Below are 25,747 nucleotides of genomic sequence, written 5' to 3'. Positions count from 1 at the left end.
GTTGGTGCACATGTATGAGGGCCTTTCTAGAAAAAAATAACAAAGGTTAGAATTGCTAGGCATGTAGTATGTACATCTTCAGTCATACAAGATAATACCAAGTTCATTTTAAAGTTTCGTATTTTGTCCAATTGCTGTGCTCTTCAGAGTCCTTATTCCTTTAGTTTTCCACCTAGGATGTCCTTGTGAGAGTGGCTGTCCTCCCCACAACTTCATTCATACAGTGTCTTATCACATTTTTGTTCTTTGCCAGTCTAATAGATGAACAGGGGTATCTTCTTGAAGGAAATTGATACTAAAGACTGTATTTTATAAGTAAAGCTAATTAACACTTGGTTTTCCTTTGCAGCCGGAGTCCCCAGATCATTGTTCCCTCCCAGAGGATCTAGTGAGTATTTCTGCATGTTCTAGATTGGAGTTCATTACACCTTCGATGATAAGTACTATACGTAAATGACAGTAACAGTTTTGTGAGTTTCTCTTTTTGGTTACTGATCAAAGCCTTTTAATGATATGGTGAAAATGCTAGCAATAATGGTATTATGGGTGATCATCCCCACCTTAAAATAAAGTTATATTGCTTTACATTAAAAGGAAATAAAAAGGAAGAAACTGCTACCTTGCTTTACTAAGGATCAGGCTTATTATACTTGTTTTTCATGGGTGACCTTATCACCTTATCTCCGCTTGAATCCTTCCAAGAAAAGAACAAGAGGCCCAAAGTTTGATGGCCTTGGCCCAGATTCAGCTGTGAGAGTGTTCCTGTGTATTCTGACCTTGATGTAACTGCTTTGTCCTGTCACCACCACGGAAGGGGAAGCAGCGTCTCCAGTTGGCGAAGCCTCGCACGTTTCGTTTGTCTCATGAAGCTTGGCTACTGGAGCTGGCAAAGTCCATGGGCCATATAATCAGATCGAGGGCTGTCTCAGAAAATGGCTTTTTAAAACTTTGAGTTTCTAAAATTCTGCGTTTTTGTGCATTTCAGTAATTCAGGATTGTTAAATTGCAGTTTTCCTAGATTTGTGAAACTCAGGGACTGTGGTTGATTTTTAGGCAAAGGGAGAATTGACATCTAGAAAATCTATTTTAAAATTACTCTAGTATATAAAAGGGTGTGTGAGACACGTACATACACACATTTTTAATGCTTAGTTGTATCCTAAAACATTTCCATGGGAAACTAGTGGCCCAAATAATATCTGGATTCAGGTAGACAGGATGAAATTAGAAAGAAAGGAAAAAAATAAATACAGTTACAGTACCTTATGAATCTGTCCCCTAACATTAGATGATTTTGCATGCAGAAGAATTTGAGCTTTAGGACAGAGGCCATATTCTTGGGATATATGAACTTATAAAATTTTAGAAGAGTCCCTGGATGTCCATCTGCCAGTTATTTATTTTTGTGTTTCATTAAGGAAGGGTCAGGAGCAGGCTTCTAGCCAGATCACCTACCTACCCCTTTTCTGTTTCTATGGATTCTAGGGTCACTTTTTAAGCAATTTCTAAAATCTGAGTGCCTATATTAGTTTCATAGGGCTGCTGTAACACATTACCATAAACTGGGTGGTTCAAAGCAGCAGAAGTTTATTGTCTCATAACTCCAGAGGCTGTCTGTCCGAAATCAAGGTGCTTGCAGGCTGTGTTCCCCCTGAAGGCTCTAGGGGAGGATCCTTACTGCTTCTTCCAGCTTCTGGTGTTGCCAGCAATCCTTGGCATTTCTTGGCTTATAGATGCATCACTCCAATCTCTGCCTCTGTCATCACATGACCCTCTTCCTGTGTGTCTCCCCTGTCTCTGTCTCTTCTCTTCTTATAAGGATCATAGTCATAGTCATAGTGAATTTAGGCCTCACTCTACTCCAGTATGACAAGGTCTGCAAGGCCTTGCTTCTGAAAAAGGTCACATTCTGAGGTTCTGGGGCGATACTATTTAACCTAGTATAGTGGGTATTTTATTAAATTAATAGACTGACCATATCAAGTACAATTTCTTCATTGGTATGTGTATTCAAGGTGACAGTGGAATTTTTTTATTTTATTTTATTTTTTATCCTCACCTGAGGATATTTTTCCATTTTTTGTACAGATAGAGTGGGAGGGAGAGAGAGGAAGGGAGAGAGAGAGAAACATCGACGTGAAGGGACACATCGAGTGGCTGCCACCCGCACGACCAACCAGGGCCGGGGACAAACTGCAACCGAAGTACGTGCCCTTAGCGGGAACCGAACCCGGGTCTCTCCGGACCGCAGGCCGACGCTCTAACCGCTGAGCCAAACTGGCCAGGGCGACACTGGAATTTTTGATGGCATATGGACAGAATTATTGCCAGGTGTCCAGGAATGGTGAATGTGTTGAGAGAACACACTTGGACTAGCAAGATCATATGCTAGTTTATTAGTCACTGTTTGAGTTTCTCATGTCCCAGTGCAGAGGGTGGTTGGAGCATCTTGACTGGGGGGGGGGGGATGGAATGGCAGGGATCCTCTCTTGGGTCCTGACTCAATTTACCGACATAGCTGCAAGACTCAGGAAGTAGAAGAGTATGGAAGAGCTTGAGTGTATGTTTTTTAAGGCACTTACATTCTGCCCTTTCTGTGGTCTATTTGGAGTGTCAGGATCTGAACCCTCAGTTTACTCTCTCCTTGGGGCTCTGCCCAGAAGGGAGTCCATAGAGGCAGCCCTGGGGTGTTCAGGTAGGGACTGAAGCTTTCCTTGTTTTTGGTACAGCACAGCTGGTCAGGGGTAGCCAAACCTAAAATGAACCTTGAAACAAAGATTGCACACTGAAATGCCTCTGGGGCAAGGCACATGCAATGAACGTGTAAAGCAGACGGGAGTGATTTATAGGGAGTGTTGGGGCTTATAGGAAACTGAAATTGCTTGTCCCATTTGGACTCTGTGAAATTTGAAGGGTTAACAAAATGCATCCAAACTGGATGAACCCTGTGGACACTGAGTTCACAAACTCCTGCTTGATGGCAAGTGGCATTTTCCTGGGAGCCCAGAGACCTAACATCAGAGGGGCCCTGAGCCCAAGGTTCTCCTGCATCAGATTTTTAGAATTCCTGGAGCATGCATTCAAGCTCACTTTCAACATAGAATTTGTGGAGTGTTGCTTTAGAAGCCAACCAAATTTTCTTTTGATTGCAAGAGTTAGTCATCATGGGGATGCTGTGGTCCAATGATTCCACATGTTACATCAACTCTGGAATGTGATCACCTATTTAAAGACTGAAAATAGCCTTTTCTTGTTCAGTTCTACATTTAGCATCAGGTTGTAGTATACTTTTCTTTCGGAAAATATTTTAGTAGCCTCTGGCAAAAAGCAGTAATACTTGCCTACTACTTAGGAGAACTATTTTTTTTTTTTGCCCAGTTTTTCAATTTCAATTATCTTTAGATCCTAAGTAAAAAGGGATCATAAATGATTACTGAATAGAAAGAAAGTTGTCATGTCACACTTAAACCTAGGTTTGCAATGTAGCCAACAAGACTGACCTGGAGTTGGTGGGTTTGCAGATGAGCGGGAGGGAGAAGGGAGGAGGCTGTTATGTATCTGAAACAACTCTGCCTTGGAAACATGCTCTCCAGGTATCACCAGCCGCTTCTGTTTCTAAATCTGGGTGTGCTGAACTCTGGTGTAGGATTGTTGAGTGGGAGAAGGCAGAATAGAAGAGTGAGGATGAATACTGTGAAGACAATCATCTGTCCTTGGCTGAATCTGCATGTACATTTCCTGTCTGCCATTGTCCCTCTTCGTCTTGCTCTGCCCATTTCAGAGAGTGTCGGAAGTTTCCAACCATTGGTGGTACTCCATGCTCATTCTACCTCCTTTGCTGAAAGACAGCGTGGCAGCACCCCTGCTCTCTGCCTACTACCCCGACTGCGTTGGCATGAGCCCCTCCTGCACCAGCACAAACCGCGCAGCCAGCGACGCCAGCCCCGGGAAGCTGGAGCACCCCAAGGCGGTCCCCTCTGTGCTGGGTGAGAGCTGGTCCTGGCACTCCCTGCTTCCCCATTCCCCTCAGTCCCTGGAAATGTGTGGGTGAGCAGAATGGAAAAGGCTTTTTTAATGTGTGCATCGTGTGGTGTAAAGCACCTCATTATACCATGGATTTGGTGATGCTGTGGTTGTCGTATCATTTACGTATATTGTGCAGTTACTTTTCCCCTCAGTAATTGGAAAGCCTGTAACACTTGTCCAGGAACCGTGTCTACAGAATTTAATGAGTATTTGTTTGAAAGTTGGATAAGTTGATGGTAATGCAAACTCAAACATACTGGAGAAACATTTCACTGTATGAGCAGCGTTTCTTTTTTACTCCGAGTCTTTCTATTTCTAATTGTGCTGTTGACAATCTCAGCAAAATGATTCACTCTTGAAAAAATTCAAACCTTCAGGTCAGGGCAGGCATGCTGTTTATCATGTCTTTAAAATTCCACGTCAGAATTATGTATGTATAAGCAATAATTCCAGATCTGCCTGAACACTAACAAACTTCATTTTTTTCCTTTTGAAATTTTATTTTTTACTTAGAAACTTCATTTTTGATGATACAAACAGATTTTGACATCGTGGCCCTATTTTCAGGTTTTTAACTCAATCACCTGTCATAACACTGGGCCCTCTGAAAATACAGCTGTGGTCAGAATTAGAGCAGAAGTGAAAAGTCCTAGTGTTAGTTTAAGTGGAATGAAGACGGCACTCAAATCAGTGCGTTTATACGTTTATGAAGGACAATTTGGGAGTATGAATTGAAAACCTTAAAGTCGATATCTTTGACCCTATGAATTTATCCGAACTAAATTATCAAAGTAAATTATAAAGTAAGTCCAAAGATTTATGTGCAAAGAAATTTGTGTGGCATTGCTTATAAAAATGAATACTTGGATGAAGTTTAAATGCCTAGCATTAGTGGAATGATGAAATGATAAGAAAAATATGCCCATTGAAGTTCTATTTGATGACATGGGAAAATGTTCTTGATGTCAAATGAACAATAAAACAGGTTAGAAAATATTAGAAAGTAGCATTTTTTTCTGGCTTTGTAAAACCAAATTTCTATAATATTAAAATTCCCTATTTATAGAAATAGCACTGGTAGTCTGTAAACCCCTACTCAAGGATTATCAGGAGTTAGTGATTGCCATTTACTTCTAGGAACCTGTTCATTTTATGACTAGAAACATTCCAATAAAAGTTACTTTTACAATATATTTCCATGGGGACTGGGTGTTCAGTAGGCACAGTTTGAGTCTTGCAAGTTTTATGGTTCTGGGGATCTGTTGCACAACAGTATGAATATACTTAACACTGCTGAACTGTATACTTACACATGGTTAAGTGGTAAATTTTATGGTATGTGTTGTTTTAGTACCACACTGACAACTTTAAAAAACCATCCATACCATGGAAATGAAATTTGTGAAGAATGGGAAACATTTAATTTGTACAGACATTGTCTAACTGGAGGGAGGAAGCAGAAATACAGTAGGACCGACTGGAGCTTGTCTTGGCTGTCATTGTTGGTTTGCTTTTGCTCTGTAATTCACCCACATCTGAAGGTGACAGCTTGGAGGATTTGCCTGTTTGTGCTTCTGTCAGTTCCAGGCATGAACCGGTACTTCCAGCCTTTCTACCAGCCCAACGAGTGTGGCAAAGCCCTGTGCGTGAGACCGGACGTGATGGAGCTGGACGAGCTCTACGAGTTCCCAGAGTATTCTCGAGACCCCACCATGTACCTGGCATTGAGGAACCTCATCCTGGCCTTGTGGTACACCAACTGCAAAGTAAGTGGAGGGCACGTTAGCTATCAGCACACAGACAGAGACTTCCCTTGGAAGAGAGAACTCGCTTTACCTGTGGATGGGACCTTTCGACCAGGGTTTCTCCACGTCAGCAGCGTTGAGATTTTGGGGGGGTAGTCTTTGTGTGAGGGGCTTCCCTGTGCATTATTGTATGTTTAGTTGCATTCTTGGCCTATACCCCTTAGATACCAGAGCACGCCCCAGGGTGACAACCAAAAATGTCTCCAGCCATTGCCCAATGGGGGCAAAGTCTCTCCTTCCTGAGAACCACCACTTGAGAACATGTGTCATCACAGTTCTAGACTCTAGTGAGTGTAAGGTGCAGAGTCTGGTTCAAACAGTTCCAAAGGCTATGCCAGGAGAAAGGGTGAAATACTAAAGACTGGATTAAACCCATTGAGGGCAGGATTCATATTCACCTTGCTATCCTTAAACAACTTTTGCTCTCTGTTGGGACTGAATAAATGTTAGGGGCCTTATACATATAGTACCAGCCTTGAAAGGGGTGAATGTGGGCGTGGGGGGTAGGAAAACAAGCTTTTTTTTTTTATTGATTTTTAGAGAGAGAGAGGAAGGGAGATGGAGAGAGAGATAGAAACATCAATGAGAGACAACATTGATTGGCCGCCTCCTGCATGCCCCAAACTGGGGATTGGGCTCACTACCTGGGCATGTGCTGTGACTGGGAATTGAACCAGTGACTGTGGTGCATGGGTCAACACTCAACCACTGAGCCATACCGGCCAGGCAGAATACAAGCTTTTTTAAAAACACACACATACACAAAAACCTTTTATGACCGTAGTATTCTTTTATTTATTTCTTCTGCAATTATCAAGTGACTGCTTAATGCAGAACATTTTTCAAGGCTACCAAGAAAGATGTTCCAGTTCCATCCTGGAATTTCACTGGATTAGACTCCAGTATGAGGTGATCTGATTAAGTGATGGCTGTCAGTGCTGTTTACATGAATTACACCCAGATGAGTAGGCTGGGCGAGGTACAATTCATTATTCATTTCCTCCCCAACAGGCTTGAGGTGGTGCTCAATAAATATTTGCTGAACTGAACAAAATTGTGGTCAGAATTTCCTGTGAATAATTATAAAGATACACTTTTCAGAAACAGTCTTGGATTCATTTTTCTTCACATTTTAAAAAAATTTGACTCTGAACAGGGGAAGAATCTTACAGAAAAATTCCCAAACTTGTCAGTCTGGATCCAGTCTAATATTTAATAAGAAGAGAGTATGCATTGTATATATTTAATACTCCAGCAGTAAAACACAAAAGAGTCAAAGACTTTGAAGTTATTTTCTTTAATTTCATAAATACAAACACATTTTATCTTCTGAAATGATGAAGGTCAGTGTTGTGTGTGTTATTTTTTGACAACTTGAGTGCGTACTCCCTGTAGCAGTCATTCTCAGTGAGCGGAAACTTATGTGATAAGATACACATTGTTCTAATTGCCTTGTGTCCCTTTACCAAGACAAGTCTCCCTTTGATCTTACTGTATCTTATTGATAAAGGATGGATTTGAATAACCCTGAGAAGTTCTTTTTATTGTGATAAAATACACACAACATAAAATTTGCCATTTAAACTATTCTCAAACTGTATACTATTCCCAAAATGTATAATTCAGTGGCATTAAGAACATATACAGTGCTGTTTAGCCATCACCACTGTCTAGTTCCGGAAATTTTTTTATGACCCCAAGAGGAAGCTCCACAGTTCATAAGCAGTGACTTCCAGTCCTCCCTGTCCCCTGGCAGACACTCACCTGCTTTTTGTCTCTAGGTTTGCCTATATGTGGCCTGTAACAAGTTTCTTCACTTAGCATAATGTTTTCAGGGTTCATGCATGTTATAGCATGGATCAGGACTTCATTGCTTTTTTAATGGCTAAATAATATTCCACATGTGGACAGACCACCTTTGTTTATCTGTTTAGCTGTTGATGAATATTGTTTTGGCTGTTAGAATAGTGCTACTTTGAACATTTTGTTTGAACATGTTTCCAATTCCTGCGGGTATGTAGCTGGGTCACATGGCGATGTTTAACTTTTTGAGGAACCAAAAGTTGCTTTTGTTTGTTTGCCTTGACAGTTTGATTTTATTTCCAAACACAGGAAGCTCTTACTCCTCATAAATGTATTCCTCACATCATTGTCCGGGGTCTCGTACGCATTCGATGTGTTCAGGAAGTGGAAAGGATACTTTATTTTATGACGAGAAAAGGTCTCATCAACACAGGTGTTCTCAGCGTGGGCACCGACCAGCATCTTCTTCCTAAAGATTACCACAGTGTAGGTAACTTCTAGTAATAACACCACCATTGGTCATGATAAAAGCTAGTGCATTGTTGTTAATAATACTAGCAAAGCCACATTATCACCATAAAAGTTATAAAGCAGGACTGGTTAGAGCAAGTGTTTCTCTGGACGAGATGCTATCAAGTACTTTTTCCCTGGACTGTAAGAAAAAGTACTTTTCTTAAGTAATATTAAGATTAAATTTATTATATTTAATATTAATATTAAAATATTAAGTAATATTTTTCTGTAGTATTTTTTAGGAAAATAACTTTCTGTTAGGGGCATCAAAAAAATGTAGATGAACCAACATTGCTTGGTAGTTAGTACCTTCCAGAACAATTAAAACAGCACACTGTTTTCATTGCTCTAATTAGATTTTTCTTCCCTTTTTTTTAAAAAGAAATCAGTCATCATCATTGGGGCTGGTCCAGCAGGATTAGCAGCTGCTAGGCAACTGCATAACTTTGGAATTAAGGTAAGATTTTTTTGGCTCATGGAGGGGGAAACAGATGGTTAACTGCTCCTCTGGTCCAAATTTTCTAAGACTTAAAAACCAGTTCCTGATTTTAGCAAAATTGCTGATTACATGATATCTTTATATATCTTTCCAATTGATCCTGGAAAAGATACAAATTTCAAAACTGGTTCAGTAAACGAAAGGTAGAGGGCCCTGGCCGGTTTGGCTTAGCGGTAGCACATCGACCCTCGGACCAATGAACCGCAGGTTCGATTCCAGTCAAGGGCAAGTACCTCAGTTGCTGTTTGTCCCCGGCCCTTGTCCGGGTCGTGCAGGAGGCAACCAGTCAGTGTGTCCCTCTCATGTTGATGTTTCTCTTTCTCTTCCTTTCTCCCCTTCCCACCCTATCTAAAGATAAATAGAAAAATATCCTCAGGTGAGGACTTAAAAAAAAAGAAAAGAAAAAAGAAAGGTAGAGGAAGGTAGAAATTGCCCCCATTTTGAGGAGAGTTTTAGACTCTAATGAACAACTCAGAAGAGATTTTAAGTTGGTATCAAAGCAGAAATTCCTGACAGGTTGTTCCTGACATAATAGAGGGGTCAATGGCAAACATCCTTTATTTCTGCAATAGTTTGAAACAGCAGATAGCAGCTTGGAAATTTACTGTTTCTTTCATAAGTTTCTGAAATACCCAGTTACATTTTCTTATGCAAATTAAAAGAGCCCTTTGAATCTTAGTTTGAGAAACAAAAATCTTTGGTTTTGGAAGCAAGATTGAGTTAGTTTATCCATGATTGAGACAGAATTACTTGACTTTTAAAGTACTGGACATTTTTGCGGTTGCCTGCTTCTCCAAGGTAGGGTATTTTTTATTTTTATCTGGTATATTGCTTTATTCCAGTTCTTCAAAATTAGCCTAAATAGAAACTATTACAAAAAACCATTTGTGCAGTTCATTATCTAATTTGTGTTACATTCATTCAGATTAACCATCCCCTAGATTTCTGTGACTTCCTAAATCTGACACATTTCTCCTTTTTAAAAACTTATTTTGCAAGGACGTTGGTTTTCACTTAAAACAAATGTGAAAATTAATTTGGTAACATTGAATTAGCCTCTGCTCTTCTCTATCTGGCTGAAAGAAATGACGTTCTTTTTTCACACTATCTTCTCTGCCGGAGGAGTTTCAGGGACAAGAAAAGTTTCCATGGCTGTGTCTCAGAGAGGTTTTCCATCTTGACTGAATGGAGGACCTAAGGATTGAGTTACATTATGTTGCTGACAAAGCAGAATCTCAGTTGGATATATAGGAAGTGTGTTTGCATTTGCAAATGTTTTCTTCGTGGTATTAACCTATGAGGTGTTTTAATTGATTATTTATTTCAGTGTTAGATATTAGGGCCAAGGTTTCTTGTTTGTTTTTACTTGGGAAACCCACAGATCATGTTACAGGGGAGGTTGTTACTGTCCAGAGTCTTTAATGTCAGCCTTCCTCTCACACTGAAAGGAAACTAGAAACGGATGGTTCTCTGTTAATCTGAAGTCAGAGAAGGAGGGTGTGGGGCCAGAAGCACCAGTTGTAGCCTTTCTGGTTGGAGAAAATGAGGATTATAGCTCTGAGGAAGGAGAATATTCAGAGGATCCCTACTTCTCTCCCCTTTTGCTCACCAGGTGGTGAGGGCGACCCCAGGACCACCCATCCCTCATTTTCATGGTTGGGAAATAGATTCCTCTGATCACCTGAGAGATGGGTAACTCAGGGAACCTTGAGCAGCTTGAAGGAGAGCTACTAGAGACCCAGGGACGAAATGGCTGCCCTTGCCCTGAATAGGACTGCACCCTGGGGAGTGGCGTGGACTGCAGCACTTTGAGGCACAGGGCTGTCCACTAGAGAGCAGCTCCTCGTGCCATCAGAATGAGAAATTTGAAGGAGTTAAAATAGCCTGGTGTGGGACCAGCCTGCTTAGGTCAAGCCTCGAGGTGACATGATTTTTCTTTTTTAAGTGATAATCATATCTTAGGCAAGTTAGGGCCTATTTGCAATGTTAAAGGAATTTTGCTACATAAATAGGTATTTCATAGGACAAAATCTCTTTAGCCTAGTTTTTAATAGTGCTTTTTGATGTGTGGAATACTCTTTAGCGAAAGCTTCCCAAGTGCATTTCGTGTGCTGGTTCATCAGATCTTACATTCTGGGGTTTAAGAGGAAACAGCAGTGTGAGGATTTCACCAGCAGACCGACCACTCACTTATTCCTTGTTAGAATCTGGGTTAACGGCCACTTTGGCTTCTGTTCACACTGCTTTCTTTTCAAAATCCTTTCTCTAGTAACATAATAAAAACATTAACCAAACATCGAACTTAATTAACTTATATTCTATATTTATACTAGTGCATTGGATATGACTGTTCTGTCTTGTTTAGCTTCCCCAATTGTCTCTCTTTTTAGGTGACTGTCCTGGAAGCCAAAGACAGAATTGGAGGCCGAGTGTGGGATGATAAATCTTTTAAAGGGGTCACAGTGGGAAGAGGAGCCCAAATCGTCAATGGCTGTATTAACAACCCAGTAGCACTCATGTGTGAACAAGTGGGTTTCTTTCTTTAAGATTTGTATTTTAGATAAAGAAAAGAAAAGATTCTCAATTTGCTTCTGTGTAGTATTAATATGCTCATAAATAATAGGTAGCAACACTAGAATGATTTCTTACCCCCTCATCTTCTTCAAACAGTAGATAAAGACAATTACAGTTCTTCCTCTCTGAGAAGGTGGTACTGGAGGACTTAAAATGTTTTTTTTCTTTCCCTAAGATCTTTCATTTTATTTGTGTGTTATTTGCAGGCCACTGGATTAACTCATAGTTTTAGGGTTGCCAGATTAAGCAAATAATATAAAATACTCAGTTAAATTCAGATAAGTAATAAGTAATTATTTAGTATAAGTATGTCCCAACTATAGGTTTTGCACAGGATATTTTGCATGTAATATATGGGACACGCTTACACTTAAAAAAAAAGTATTTGTTGTTCATCTGAGAGATTCAACTGGACACCCTATGTTTTATTGGGCAACCCTGCAGTTTCTTTGAAGACCTGGTAGGCCCAAGGTTCCTCCTAAAATGTTTATTGACAGTAAATTCAATTTCAGCCTCTTTGAGTGTTTGTGTGTTTGTGTGCTCATGTACATGAGAGTCCACAGAGGAGGTAGGACGGCAGAGCAAGGAGAGGCAGTGCGCAGCCCGAGCACCTGCAGCATTAATAAATATCGGCTGGAAATCTGGAGAGTGCATGGCATGGACGCTGTTGCTGTCACCCTCGCATTCTCATAACATCAGGTCTCACAGAATTCATGCTATTTTTTCACTGCCTTTGCCGCTAGTTTCTGTTAAGCATATTTACCTTGGTTTTTGAGAGGTATTAGACCCTTTTCTCCATGAGAGCTCTGTCTAATTTCAGCTTAGAACCTGTACATATTTTTTCCAGGGAAAAATTTTCACCTTCTTATTCTTATTATTTTGAAGCTTGGCATCAGCATGCATAAATTTGGAGAAAGATGTGACTTAATTCAGGAAGGTGGAAGAATTACTGACCCCACTATTGACAAGCGCATGGATTTTCATTTTAATGCTCTCTTGGATGTTGTCTCTGAGTGGAGGAAGGATAAGACTCAGCTCCAAGATGTCCCTTTAGGAGGTATGGGGAGAATGGTGTTCTGAATGTTCCATCTGAGTCTCATTCTAACCTAAGCGTGGTCAGCAGTAGTATCATTCATCCGTGAGGTTGGTGTGCAATGAGAATAGTCCTCACAGCGTTCCTTTTGGACTGATGAGTTCTCCAGACTGGTCCACAGAGGGAGCAGGACTTCCTCAGGGACCTTCAGGTACCTATGTGCACACTCACAAATCTTACTTTACACACTAGTTGGTGTTCACAAACTTATGTGGAGATTTAATTTTCAATTTTCCAGAAGAGCTTCCTTTCAAGTCAAGCATGGTAAGCCCTGTGTGAATAGAGTCGCCACATAATGTTTTTTCTAGATAAGCATTTCTGTATGCCAGGGTTTCTTTTCCTTTCCTTTTTTGGGGCAGTAGGTTGAGATTTTTTTCAGTATATTTTGTTTAAGAATCCAAGAATATATATTATCATTCAATAATTTTACTTAGAATTCTTTAAGCTTGGGTCCTAAATGGACAACATGAACCCCAACCCTTTAGAAAACTTGACTGTATATCATTACTCATTTCCATGAAGATGCCACCTGAGATTTTGCTGCATTGCCCGAGGGTATTTTTTCCATTGCTTTTTCAAGAGGGTGATGGAAGGGAGGGAAGGGAAGAGAGAGAAACATCAATGCATCACATTGATTGGTTGCCTCCTGCATGTGCCCTGACCTGGCCCGAAGGATTCTGCAACCCAGGTACGTGCCCTTGACTGGGAATTGAACTTGAAACTCTGGTGCATGAGCTGACGCTCTAACCACAGAGCAACACCAGCCAGGGCCTGTATTGCGTCTTAAATTGTATGACCTGAATGTATTCACTTGTCGCTCTTGGAAGCGTGTCAGAGTTTCTTAAAGTACAAACATTTTAACTCAGTTTTCAAGATATTAATTTGCTTCAACTGTATGTTTCTTTGTCAGGGTTCCTAGTTCCTCTTCCTGCTATCGGCTCTGTCTCTGTTTGGGGTGAACTTCTCAGTAGCAGGGACTGTCTCTGGTTTTTTATCCGACCTCCCTGCTCCCTCCCATCTGAGCCTGACCTACACTGTCATCAGCCCTTAGTGAGTGTTGACAGACAGCTGCAACAGAACATTTTCAGAAATGTACTGGGGTTAACAGGGATCATTTCATTATATGCCGTAGTGTCCAGACCAAGTGGGGAGTTGTTGAATTTTTTGGAATTGAGGATGGTTATCAGGCTGACTTTCAGGGTGTTCTCAGTATTTGGTTCCTGTTTTTCACATGTGTGGTAGTTGCTGGATGGCATTTTCTTTATACTTCTTTCAGTGTCACCAAGTAAAATTATAATAAGTTTGCTTTGTCTTGGCCTTACTTAAAATAAGGGAGGATCGGCAGTACTTACTGTGTAAGTAGGTGTTTCATCTTACTAATATTTTTGGAAAAGCTTTAATAATAATGCACACATCTCTATATAAGGTTAGTTATATCCTGCCTCGCGGTATCTCAGCTGTCTGAGATCTCACTTTATTAGCACTTAGCTGAAAAAAAAATTATATGTATATATATGTGTGTGTGTGTGTATAAATACTAAGAAGCTAGAATTAATTTCACAAAGTATATATACTAAAGCTTTTAAATAGTATTTACATAACAATCACATTTAGACCTTCCTCAGTCTGTTTATACTTAATTTTATATACTGTTGCAGAAATCTTTGTTCTTGACGAACCTCTACAAAACCGGAAGGAAAATGGAAATGACAGGAGGCAGGAATGGGATTGCTACAAGAAGGTTCTGAAAGGGGTGAAAGCCCAGTGGTCTGGGGCCAGCAGCCTGGCGCAGATCCAGAGGTGCTGTGTCGTCCCTATATGACAGTGCAGTGGGAGAGTGGACATTTGTGTGTGAATCTCGAATTGTCTAAAAGACGGAAGAGTGAGCTGATACTCAGTTCTGTTGCTAGTCAGTCAGGTTCACAGTACTGTATAGAAGCTTTGCGTCTGCAGTGTGTGCATTGGACGGTTGTCTTCCCTGGGAAGGTTATAAAGAGGTGACCTGAACTAAAATCCTTATGACACCCCTGAAAAGGAGTCTATAAGACGGTCATTGGAATGGTGTCCCAGCGCTGTGTGTGTGTAGTTGAAGGTTCTGGTTGAGTGGGATAGGTCATTTCTGGGGTTGATAACAAGGTGAGATTTCTGAAGCGTGTAGAGTCTGGTGCTGCTGGCCTGGGAATGGTCGGGTTGGCCTTCGGGGAGGCGCAGTTGCAGGCCCTACAGGGCTGGCCTTTACCAGGAAGAGATCCCACAACTGAGCCTGTGAGTGGGCAGGCGGTGTCGCCATGTTTGGAAAGGCTAGAATCGTGCTGGCACGGTCCGGCTGCGGGTTTGGGATGTACCACACAGGCACCAGAGAACTGTAATGAAGGTACTGAGGCACAGGGCTGACGTGCTGGCTGTCCAAAATGGAGTGTTCTTGTTGGTGAGAGAGTACGGCCAGTAGTCGGTGTATCGCAGATCCTCCAGTTGAGGTGAGATGTTATAAAGACTTGACTCGAAGGTGACAGCAGAGCGACTAGGAGGAGTGGGAATACTGTCTGCGTGTCCGTCTTGGCCTGTGCAGGGGATGCTTTCTCAAGCACAAGAAGCAGCAGCTTCTGACTGAGGGGAAATGAAACGTGGTTGAAGATACAGGACATACAGTACGTAGCTTTGTTTCCAGATAAAATAAGCTTGTACTTCCTGAGAGAAACCATCCTCATCAAGATACCCTTTCCCCCGACTGGCTTGAGAAAGGGCTTCAGAAGTTTGGGTTTTTGTGGGTTGAAGGAGGTTGAAAGCAAAAGATAAGTAATTAGAGAATACTGCTAAAGCTGTTTCGTCTGCTTTGGTCCACTTCCATTTCAGAAAAGATAGAAGAGATCTACAGAGCCTTCATTAAGGAATCGGGCATCCAATTCAGTGAGCTGGAAGAGCAGGTGCTCCAGTTCCACCTCAGCAACCTGGAATACGCCTGCGGCAGCAACCTCCATCAGGTGTGATTGTGAACCTCCATCAGTCCGTGAACCATGCCCTTGACTGGAATTGAACCTAGGACTCATTGGTCTGCAGGCTGACGCTCTAACCACTGAGAAAAACTGGCCAGGGTCAAATGCATTTTAACGCATAGAATTCTTCTTTTCTGGGGTTGTTGATATGTAACACACCTTTTGCTTTTATTAAGGCGTGGTACCCACACCCAAATCATATCTACCTGTTGTTCTAAAGTAAGCTTCCCTTTGCGTTGTTGAGCAACATCCTTCCCCAGCAGCGGAATCCACCTGGGTTGGTCTGTGTGTCCCCTCCTTCCATCATGTTTTGTCCTATTCACCGCAGCCCTGCCTTCCTGCCTCAGGTGGCTTTTCCCACGTTGGGGTCCTTTCTTGTCCCTTAGGTGCAGCCTCAAGAAGAGGTAGGAGACCGTTTCTGTTCCCAACCTCTCCCGTTGTTTCCCAGGTGTCTGCTCGCTCCTGGGACCACAACGAATTCTTTGCCCAATTTGCTGGTGACCACACGCTTCTCACTCCCGGCTACTCCGTCATCATTGAAAAACTGGCCGAAGGACTAGATATTCAGCTCAACTCTCCAGTGAGTATGCTAGTGGTGGGAGGTTCTGGTTTGACCTTGTTTGTAGGGGATGTGACATTTGGGGCATGTGAATTTCACAAGAGACAGGTACTTGCTGTGACCTTCAACCAGTGCCTCTAAATATTTTTATAATAACGGTCCTAGCATCATCATGGAGATGTAAACTCGCATACTACGAGAACTGGAAAGGGTCCTGGGTCATATGGTTCCATCATGATTTTTATAATTGTTTTTCTTGAGCAGGTACAGAGTGTTGATTATTCTGGAGATGAAGTACAAGTTACCACAACAGATGGGACAGGGTATACAGCCCAAAAGGTCAGTGCTGGAATTTCTCTAGGTATTTCAGGGTCCTGGAAACAAGGGAAAAGAGTCTTTTCCAACAAGGAGTTAGCTTTTGGCAATCTGCCTAGAGCCTCGTTTAATTTCTGAAGAGTTATATATGTTCATTTAATTGTGTGGTGGATGTGCAAATCCGATTTAACTAACTGAACACTATATAGATTCATGGCAGATGGAATTCTCAGTACTGTTTCTATGGTACAGTAGTGGGTTCTGTGGTACATTAGTCCTGAGAATTGAACAAGAAATTAATACTACAGTCTAGTTTTAGGGTTAAATAGGAGCATATCAAAGGCTTTATTGAAAAAACCTATTTTACTTTAATTCAGTGTTTTCCAGATTTATAGGGTTTTTTGTTATTGTTGTGTTCTTCATTTTACCATGAAACCATTTTCCAAAATTAAGTAAGCTCTGTGTTTTCATTTTGAAACTTGTGTAAGTACTTTGATTTTATTTGAATTTTTGTAGCCAGTTTAGTAGTAGGTGGACAGTGAAAGGTGCTGTGTGTAATGTAATATGTGAAATCACACTGGGATTTCTGTGTTGAAGAAAAAGGTGCTTACTTGGGGTGTGGGGGGTACTAATAAACCCCATACATTTATTTAAATTTAGTTATGTCTAAAATTATTACTAAAAAGTGTAGTTGATGAATCATCACTAATTCTTAGGCTAGCTACGTTTTATACTTTTCAGTTATCTAAAAGTATTTCACAGTCCTTGATATTCATACAGAAATAAAGGATGCATGCCAAATGGAAAGACAGGATATAGCACATGAGTCCAGGGGATGGGTCCTCATATTATCCTGCCCTTAACTAGCTGGGAAGTTAGTGGTGGTACTGTGGACTTAGGACTGACAGTGGTTCTCAGTCCTGGCTGCACATTACAATCACCCGGAAGATGCTTTGCAAGAAAGGCTGCAAAACCTCACCCCGCAGGGATTCTCATTGAATGGGTCTGGTCCTGTTTGTAATGCTCCCCAAGTGATCACAGCATGCAGCCAGAGTGGGGAGCCACTGGGCAACAGTGTCCTTATCTGTGATCCCCGAGAGAGAGAATCCGGCTAATCTGTCAAGTTCTTCCTAGTGGTAATTTTTTTTTTTTTGTAATTCCTCTTTTTAAGCTTGTACGTCAGCCAATGGCTCAACCTCTGGTCTTTTGTAACTCGGCCTTTTGACATCCAGGCTAACATGCTAGTTAGACTCACCCTGCTGGGTCACCCTCTGCTGACCCTGACCCGGCACATTTGCTCTTTGTATTCTGGCTCTTCAGAGATATTAGGGCACTGCAAAGCCTGCTCTGAATATTGAAAGCAAATATTTTTATTTTATGGTTGTCAGCACACATCACATGGTTTGACTTGGAAGTTTCCCCAGTTTGTAAGTGAGAGATTTCCAACCCAACATGACGCATCGATAAACATTCGACAAACTGTAATTCATTCTAGGCTGCTTCCACTTAGATCTGGCTTTAGTTCTTTACTAGGGTATGTTTGTATCTTGTGCCTACTGGTTTACTAAATTTATGTACTTTTGAAAGCTTTTTTTTATTGTTAAGAATACCTCTAGATCTTATATTCTTGTAGCTTTTATTTATATATCAAAAAGAGTAGTTTTTCTTCTGTTTTTTGGTTACACGGGAGATATTTTCTATAGCCAGATTGAGGCTAGATTATGTTTTTTTACTTTTAAATTTTTCTAATTTTTTGTGTGGCAGAAAACAGCCACAGAATCCCAGGAAGAACTCTGAACTTCCTGTGATCGTGGAGTTTGGGGTTCAAGGCAAATACACTAAATTGTTGATGAAGGCCATGCATGGTAGATATATGGCTTGGCATTCAGCTTCATTCCACTCCCTTATTTCCATTTTTTTGCACTGTAGATGACGGAAAGGAAGCCATCATCTACAGGCACGCACACGCACGCAGGCATGCTTTCCCAGACTCCTCTGCATCTGAGTCTCTAAATAAGAAACAGTTCAGTCACTCAGATGCACCTGCATGATTTGCAAGGTGTAGTCTGGCTCTTACTTCACTTCTGCTGCATCTGCTGACAAATGTATTTGTGTATGTGTGGTATGTGCCCCTAGCGGGAACCGAACCCGGGACTCTGGTCCACAGGCCGACGCTCAACTGCCAAACTGGCCAGAGCCATCTGCTGACAAATGTAATGGTCAGGGTGTTGGTTCTCCTACAGCAGAGACTGCTGAGGGTCCCGTCACTCACTAACTGCAAGGGAGTTCAGAGGTGGGGCATGAGGAACCCATTTTGCTGGTGCAGGTTCTATCAGTGGCATGGTTCTGGTAGCAGTAGTCATGGCTCCTGATTATGCAATGGGAACATGGTTCTGGAGCCAGGAATTTTCTGATTGTGTGGAGAGATAGCAAGTTTCTTAGATGGCCTGGTTTTGTGATATGACTTTGAGAGTCATTCTTGAAGGCTCTGTAAGCATCTGTCACTTCACCTGTTGACTAAAAGATTTTTTAAGCTATTTGAGACCCTGCAATAAATTGCTTCCTCCTTTTAAAAAATGTCATGTGGTTTTACATGATTATAGTAGTCCTTAGTGTTTGTGATGTGCTTTACCATGCATGAAGCATATTGATGTATATTGTCAGGGTTTTTGTTTTAAGTATTACCCCAAACCTCTGAGGCTAGTAGGGCAGGTATTACCTTGACCACACATTAGAAAGTGTCAGGAATGATACACAAGTCTAGTTCTCCTGGCTCCATACTGACGTACATTTCTTCCCACAGCACTGCTTTTCAGGATTGGGATCTGTTGACTCCTCTTAACCTGGGGTTATTGTAAATCAACAAGTCCTTTCTGCACGTTCCCCGTGTGGATGCCACTCTGCTCAGCCGTGCACCCCTTGCAGCAAACAGCCTGCCCTGCACACGGCAGCCCTTGCTTGACGGATATGGCGATGTGGGTGTCGGCTGTCCCGTGACTAGCAGTAGAGAGGAATGTTCTTTAGGCATTGAGATTTCCCTGGAAATGCACCCACTGAGTTGTAGTGGTATTAGGGTCAGTTGCTGCTGGTGTTTGAACTGTTAATTATTTCCCACAGGTGTTGGTCACTGTTCCACTGGCCTTACTGCAGAAAGGTGCCATTCAGTTTAACCCACCGCTGTCAGACAAGAAGATGAAGGCTATCAACAGCTTAGGTGCAGGCATCATTGAAAAGGTGACTGGATTACTTAAGCCCAGGAACGACGGGACTAGTGTCAGATGACAGGAGGAGTTCCTTCTGATATTGAGAAGTAGTGGGTAAAATCTGAAGCTCTCCTTCCCATTTGAATAATGTTTCCTGCAGAATGCAAAAGGATGTTATGAAAATATGAGGAGAGCTGGCTGAGGTCAGTGAATTTAACTTTAGGAGAATGAATCTTGGTATTCAAAATTTGAACTTGGTATATAAATAAGCAATTTTTTCTTTTTCTGCTCTCCATGTTGACCCTCCATTAATTGGCCCAATGAGGAGATTGTCTTACCTGCTCTGCCTTTAAAATCTCTTCCAGCAGAATCAGCCAGCACTGCCGCAGATACTGGCAGACCTGTGAGGAGTCAGGACTTATCTTATGGACATACGCTTCAGGACCTTGTCTCAGGAGTGTTTTGCATTTTAGATGAGCTTAGAGGTTGTCACTGGGAGTGCGGGAGTGAGGGACATAAATGGCCAGAGGCTCATGGAGAGAAGAAAGGAGATGGAAAGAGAATGGAAAGAGAGTAGTGAGGTTTTTTTGTTTTTGTTTTTAACATGGTTTTAGTTAAGAGCTATAGATTGCTTCTTAGAGTTTGCTGTTTTTTAGATTCAAGGAATTCTTAACCATCTTTCTCTTACCCACCTTCCAGATTGCCTTGCAATTTCCTTATCGATTTTGGGACAGTAAAGTTCAAGGGGCAGACTTTTTCGGGCACGTTCCTCCTAGTGCCAGCAAGCGGGGACTTTTTGCTGTATTCTATGACATGGATCCCCAGGTAAAGTCTCTGATGACATGTGGTTTGAATTCCCTTATCACAGTTTAAAATTTGCTATGGTCATAATTTACTTGTCAAGCTCAGAAATGAATAGACATTGTGGACACTCTGGATATATGCTTATACTCTGGGAGGATACTTGGACTGGGACATTTTCCTATAGAATAGGAGCCCCAATATCTGCCTTATTTTCTCAAAGTACTAACACTACTCCCTGAGAAATGAATGAGTCACTTGTGGAGACTGATTTGAGGTTGATAGGAGAATTCCTCCTAGGGAGAGTTCATGACAGCACAGTAGGAGTGGTACTTGAAGAGGACTCTCCAAGCCCCGCCCCCACATGGTACGGTGAGGGGTAGGACATGATTGGCCCAGGTGAGGGCGGGTCTTGGCGTCAGTAGAAGTGATTGGTGGGGAACAAAGAGGTAGTGCTGATGTCATGCAAAGAATCCCAGTTGTTGCTTTCTTGTCTCCATTCCAAGAAACATCTTTAAAGGTCCCATTGGGAGCCAAGGGCAAAATTTCTTTACCATTTGAGAAAGTTCTTTCCATTATTTTATCCATAGACTTCCCTACTCAGCCTTGTTCCACTTCTTAAATTCCTATGAGGCAAAAGCCAAGAGAACATGCACTTCGATGCTTACACTGCTTCCTGAGTCTCTTCAGCAGGGAACAGTAAAACGTATCTGTGAATAATGAGTGTCTGTGAGGAAAATGGACTGCTGGTTGAAAGGCTAGGGGACAGTGGGAAAGAATGAAATGTAATTTGTGAGAGTGACATCCTGTCTTTGGAACTGTGCACTTAGAGACTGTTGTACCAAAGTAAAAGGTATAAACTGCTTTTCCCTTTCGTGTGTCCAGAAGAAACACAGCGTGTTGATGTCGGTGATTGCTGGGGAGGCGGTGGCTGCCCTGCGGAACCTGGATGACAAGCAGGTGCTGCAGCAGTGCCTGGCCACACTCCGGGAGCTGTTCAAGGAGCAGGTCAGACGCCCGCTCTTAGTGTGCTGTTCAGAGTGGGGGGAGCCCAGGGTCATTACTTAGAGTGAAGGCATCAAGGCAGTGAGCCACATTCTCTCCTCCAATAGCCAACTGTCCACCCCAGACCCTGCATTCATTTGCTAGGGCTGCCATAGCAAAATACCACAGCTTGGGTGGCGTAAACAGTGGAAGGCATTTTTAACCATTCTGGAAGCTAGAACTCCAAGTTCAAGGTGTCGTCAGGTTTGGTTTCTTTGAGGATCTCTCCTTGGCTTACAGATGGCTGCCTTCTTGCTGTGACCTCACATGGGCGCCTCTGTATTGTCTGTGTCCCAGTCTCCTCTTATAAGTCATACTGGATTAAGGTCCACCCTAACGACCTCATTTCAACTTCATTACCTCACTAAAGGCTCATTCTCAAGTACAGTCACATTATAAAGTAGGGGGGCTTGGGGCTTCAACATATGAATCTTAGGGGGACACAAATGTAACCCATCACAGTACCCCATCCCTCCTCTTACACTGTTATCTTCCTTCCCTGTTCCCTCACCTCATGCACACCCCCTTTTTTTCCTACAGATGTAAAAGGCTCAAAACTTCCCACAGATTCTGTGTTTACTCAAACGCTAGCAGGCTTTCATCCCAACTTGCCTTTTAAAGGGACATTGTCCGGAATTTTTTTGTACCCCACATATGCAGCTAGTTTCTCTTCTCCAGGAGCTCGAGGTACTTTTCACTTGCCAATGTACTAAATCTCGCAGTCTCTGGAGATGTAGAAATGGTGCGGCTTATGTCTTTTTCAAATAAAGGAACAGAAGTTGAAAGAAGTGAAATGACTCAGAAGTTACATAAATTATGGAGAGGCATCCAGGGGTGTTGCTTATTTCACATGATGTGAATATATCTCACAGTACTCGCTAGTTTTGGGTTTTTGTCCAAAAATTTGTTTTCAAATTATTCAGAACTGAGGACATAGTTTCTATAGAAATATTTTTCATGATAGTGCTTGTCAGAAGCCAGCCTACAAAATGATTCGAAATTTAGTGAGTGTGAAACATATTCTTGGATAGCTCTTCTGTGGAGGAGCCTGTTGAGAATTTCATCTTGAGATCCTAGAACTCCAGCCTTCCCTTCCCTCTGGCCAGAGACCCTTTCCCTCCATGCCTCTGGCACAGGCCAGGCGGTGGGGAAGGGAATGCCCAAACTCATGGCCAGCAGTGATGGCCCCAGGTGGGTGGGGGGACTGTGCCTGGCAGAGGAGACCCATGTGGGGGAGACTGCGGAGCATAGATCTGGGGTAGAGTCATAGGGGGTTGGAAGAACATACCAAGAAAGGCTGTTCCCGAGCTCTGCAGGAAGGAACTCCATTTCTACTGGGTGGGAGGACTGTGCGTTCATGCTTGGGGTGGCAGCATGTCTAAATTCATTTGGGTCCTGTTTTATGATTGCTTCAAATTGACACAGGAAGTTCCAGATCCCACAAAGTATTTTGTCACTCGGTGGAGCACAGACCCCTGGATCCAGATGGCATACAGTTTTGTGAAGACAGGTGGGAGCGGTGAAGCCTACGACATCATTGCTGAAGAAATACAGGGAACCATCTTCTTTGCTGGCGAGGTGCGTATCATGACCCTGAACCCAATTACTTTTATTTTGATTTCTTTCTTTTAATTAAAGTGATACATGTCCAGAGCTTAAAAACAGTGTCAAACACTGTCATCTAATGGTGACAAATAGCAGGTGTCCTCTCAACATCCTCCTCAACTCCCAGAGCAACGATTTTTAACTCTTTCTGCTGTCTCTTCTGGAATTTACTTCATGTTTTAGTTGTCTTCTGATTTAACAAGGTAGACATATCTACTGACTTTCTATTAGGTTGAAGCTTCGGCTTGTGTAGTCTTTGCGCAGCATGGTTATTTCAAATGAAGTTGGTGTCAGCGTCCTCGTGATGTGGCTAGGTAAACGTTGCTTACTGCTGAGCCGTGTTCATCGATCCCATTCTCACACAGCATTCTGTTTGGACAGTCATACTGACCTCTTTTTTCATTAGCTTAATTCTTTTTTTTTAACTTTAAGTAATTTTTCAATTATAGTTGACATATAATATTATATTAGTTTCAGGTGCACACCCCAGTGATTAGACATTACATAACTTAATAAGTGATCATCCTGATAAATCTCATACCCATCTGACACCATACATAGTTACTAGAGTATTACTGACTATATTCCCTATGCTGTACTTTACATCCTCATGACTGTTCTGTAACTACCAATGTGTGCTTCATCCCTTTACCTTTTTCATGCATCCCACCAACCCCCTCTCCTATCTGGCAACCATCAAAATACTCTCTGCATCTATGAGTCGGTTTCTTTTCTACTTGTTCGTTTATTTTGTTTTTTAGATTCAATGTTGATATATATTTATTGCCATTTTATTATTCATATTTTTATCTTTTCTTCTTCTTCCTCCCTCCTCCTTCACCTTCTCCACCTTTCTCCTTCCTCCTCTTCTTCCTCTTCTTCTTGACCTTTAACATTTCATGCAATACTGGTTTGGTGGTGATGAACTTCTTTAGTTTTTTCTTGTCTGGGAAGCTCTTTATATGTCCTTCGATTCTAAATAATAGCTTTGCTGGGTTGCATAATCTTGGTTGTAGGTCTTTGCTTTTCATCACTTGAATATTCCTTGCCACTCCTGGCCTGCAAAGTTTCTGTTGAGAAAAGCGCTCCCTTGTAGGTAACTAACTGCTTTTTTCTTGCTGCTTTTAAAATTCTCTGTCTTTAACCTTTTGTATTTTAATTATGATGTGTCTTGGTGTGGGCTTCTTGGGGTTCATCTTGCTTGGGACTCTCTAGATCCTTCTTGTTTTATGTTTATTTTAAAAATTGTGATAAACTACACATAATAAAAACCATCTTAACTGTTTAAGTGGCAATACATTCACAGTTGTACAACCCTCACCACCATCCTTCTCCAGTTTTTTTCAACCTGCAAAACTGAAACTTTGTCCTCAGTAAACAACTCCCCTCCCCATGGCCCCTGGCGCTACCACTGTCTGTCTCTGGATTTGTTCTAGGTACATCATCATATAAGTGGAATCATACCGTATTTGTCCTTTTGTGACTGGCTTATTTCACTTAGCATACTGTCCTCAAGGTCATCTGTGTTATTATTGTTTGTTTTTATAGAGTGGGTGGGGGAGAGAGAGAAACATCAATGTGAGAGACACACACAGACTGGTTGCCTTCTGCACAACCCTGACCAGGGCCGGGGACCGAACCACAACCGAGGTACGTGCCCTTGACCAGAATTGAACCCATGACTCTCTGGTCCTCAGGCGATGCTCTAACCGCTGAACCAAATCAGCCAGGCAAGGTTCATCTGTGTTTTAGACTGTCAGAATGCCCTTCCTTTTTAAGATGAAATAATCCGTTATATACATATATCACATTTTGTTTTCCCATGAATCTGTCATGGACACAAGTTGCTGCCACCTTTTGGCTTTTGTGAACAAGGGTGCTGTGAACAGGGGTGTTCAAGAACCTTTCAGTTCTTTCGGGTATTTACCCACAAGGCATTGCTGGATCACACAGTAATTCTACGTTTAAGTTTTTAAGGAAATCACTACTCTGTTTCCCACGGCAACTATTTTACATTCCCACCAACAGGGCACAAGGGTTCAGTTTCCTCACGTCCTCAGCAACACTTGGTGTTTTGGTAATAGCCATCCTAATGCGTGCAAAGTGGCCTTTCTTCTTTCTTGATTTACTTCTGCTGAGAAAGATTCTGCTGTTTTGATTTCCAACCCTTTCTATGCCTTTTTCTTTTTTTTTTTTATCCTCACCCAAGCACATTTTTCCATTTTTTTGTTCAGATAGAGTGGAGAGGGAGAGAGAGAGAGAAACATCGACGTGAAAGGGACACATCAAGTGGTTGCCACCCGCATGACCCAACCAGAGCCGGGGACAAACTGCAACTGAGATACGTGCCCTTAGCGGGAACTGAACCCGGGTCTCTCTAGACCGCAGACCGATGCTCTAACCTAACTGCTGAGCCAAACCGGCCAGGGTTCTATGCCTTTTTCTGATTCTTTGCATCTAGAAACTCATGTCCTTCAGCCTTAGATTTTACTTCTGATTATTCTGCTCCTTATTTCTGATCCTGTTACATGTATTGGAACTCTTATAGAAGTTTCTTTTCTTTGCTGTTATTCATCTCCTTTTTTATTCTACTTTTGTGGTGGGGAAATTCATCATCCAACCTTTATACTGACTTAAAATTTTGGCCTTTACTTTATGAGCACTTTATTGTTCTCAGATTATCCCTTTTTGTAGCTTCCTCTTCTTGCTTTGTGCTTTGTTCCTTGCATGACTCCTCAGAGTTCCTGTTTTATCTCCTTTAGCTGGTGCTTCTCACATGTCCAAATAGCCCTTCCTTGATTGCTCAGATTTGAGTGAGGCATTTTTATTTGTAACATTTTTTGAGTCACTTTTTAGAAGATTTTTAATGGACTTTTAGAGAGGAGGGGGAGAGGAAGAGAGAGGAACAGATGTG

The 25,747-nt window shown here is 41.9% G+C and overlaps 1 protein-coding gene across 1 annotated transcript in view; it reads left to right on the top strand.

Annotated features, from left to right (window-relative positions):
- Positions 1-25,747, top strand: part of KDM1B (lysine demethylase 1B) — a 49,115-nt gene that overhangs the window by 19,530 nt on the left and 3,838 nt on the right. The window contains exons 8-21 of the mRNA XM_036256114.1: positions 350-388; positions 3,782-3,986; positions 5,608-5,792; positions 7,944-8,120; positions 8,530-8,604; positions 11,037-11,174; positions 12,106-12,277; positions 15,167-15,294; positions 15,755-15,886; positions 16,130-16,204; positions 19,298-19,414; positions 20,083-20,208; positions 21,070-21,192; positions 22,654-22,806. Of these exons, the coding sequence (XP_036112007.1) occupies positions 350-388; positions 3,782-3,986; positions 5,608-5,792; positions 7,944-8,120; positions 8,530-8,604; positions 11,037-11,174; positions 12,106-12,277; positions 15,167-15,294; positions 15,755-15,886; positions 16,130-16,204; positions 19,298-19,414; positions 20,083-20,208; positions 21,070-21,192; positions 22,654-22,806 (1,845 nt within the window). The remainder of the gene's footprint in view (positions 1-349; positions 389-3,781; positions 3,987-5,607; positions 5,793-7,943; positions 8,121-8,529; positions 8,605-11,036; positions 11,175-12,105; positions 12,278-15,166; positions 15,295-15,754; positions 15,887-16,129; positions 16,205-19,297; positions 19,415-20,082; positions 20,209-21,069; positions 21,193-22,653; positions 22,807-25,747) is intronic.

This window comes from Molossus molossus, unplaced genomic scaffold, assembly GCF_014108415.1.
Source record: "Molossus molossus isolate mMolMol1 unplaced genomic scaffold, mMolMol1.p scaffold_m16_p_12, whole genome shotgun sequence".
Classification (NCBI taxonomy): Eukaryota; Metazoa; Chordata; class Mammalia; order Chiroptera; family Molossidae; genus Molossus; species Molossus molossus.
The sequence above is the reverse complement of the archived record's forward strand: the minus strand, read 5'-3'. Positions and strand labels throughout refer to the sequence as shown.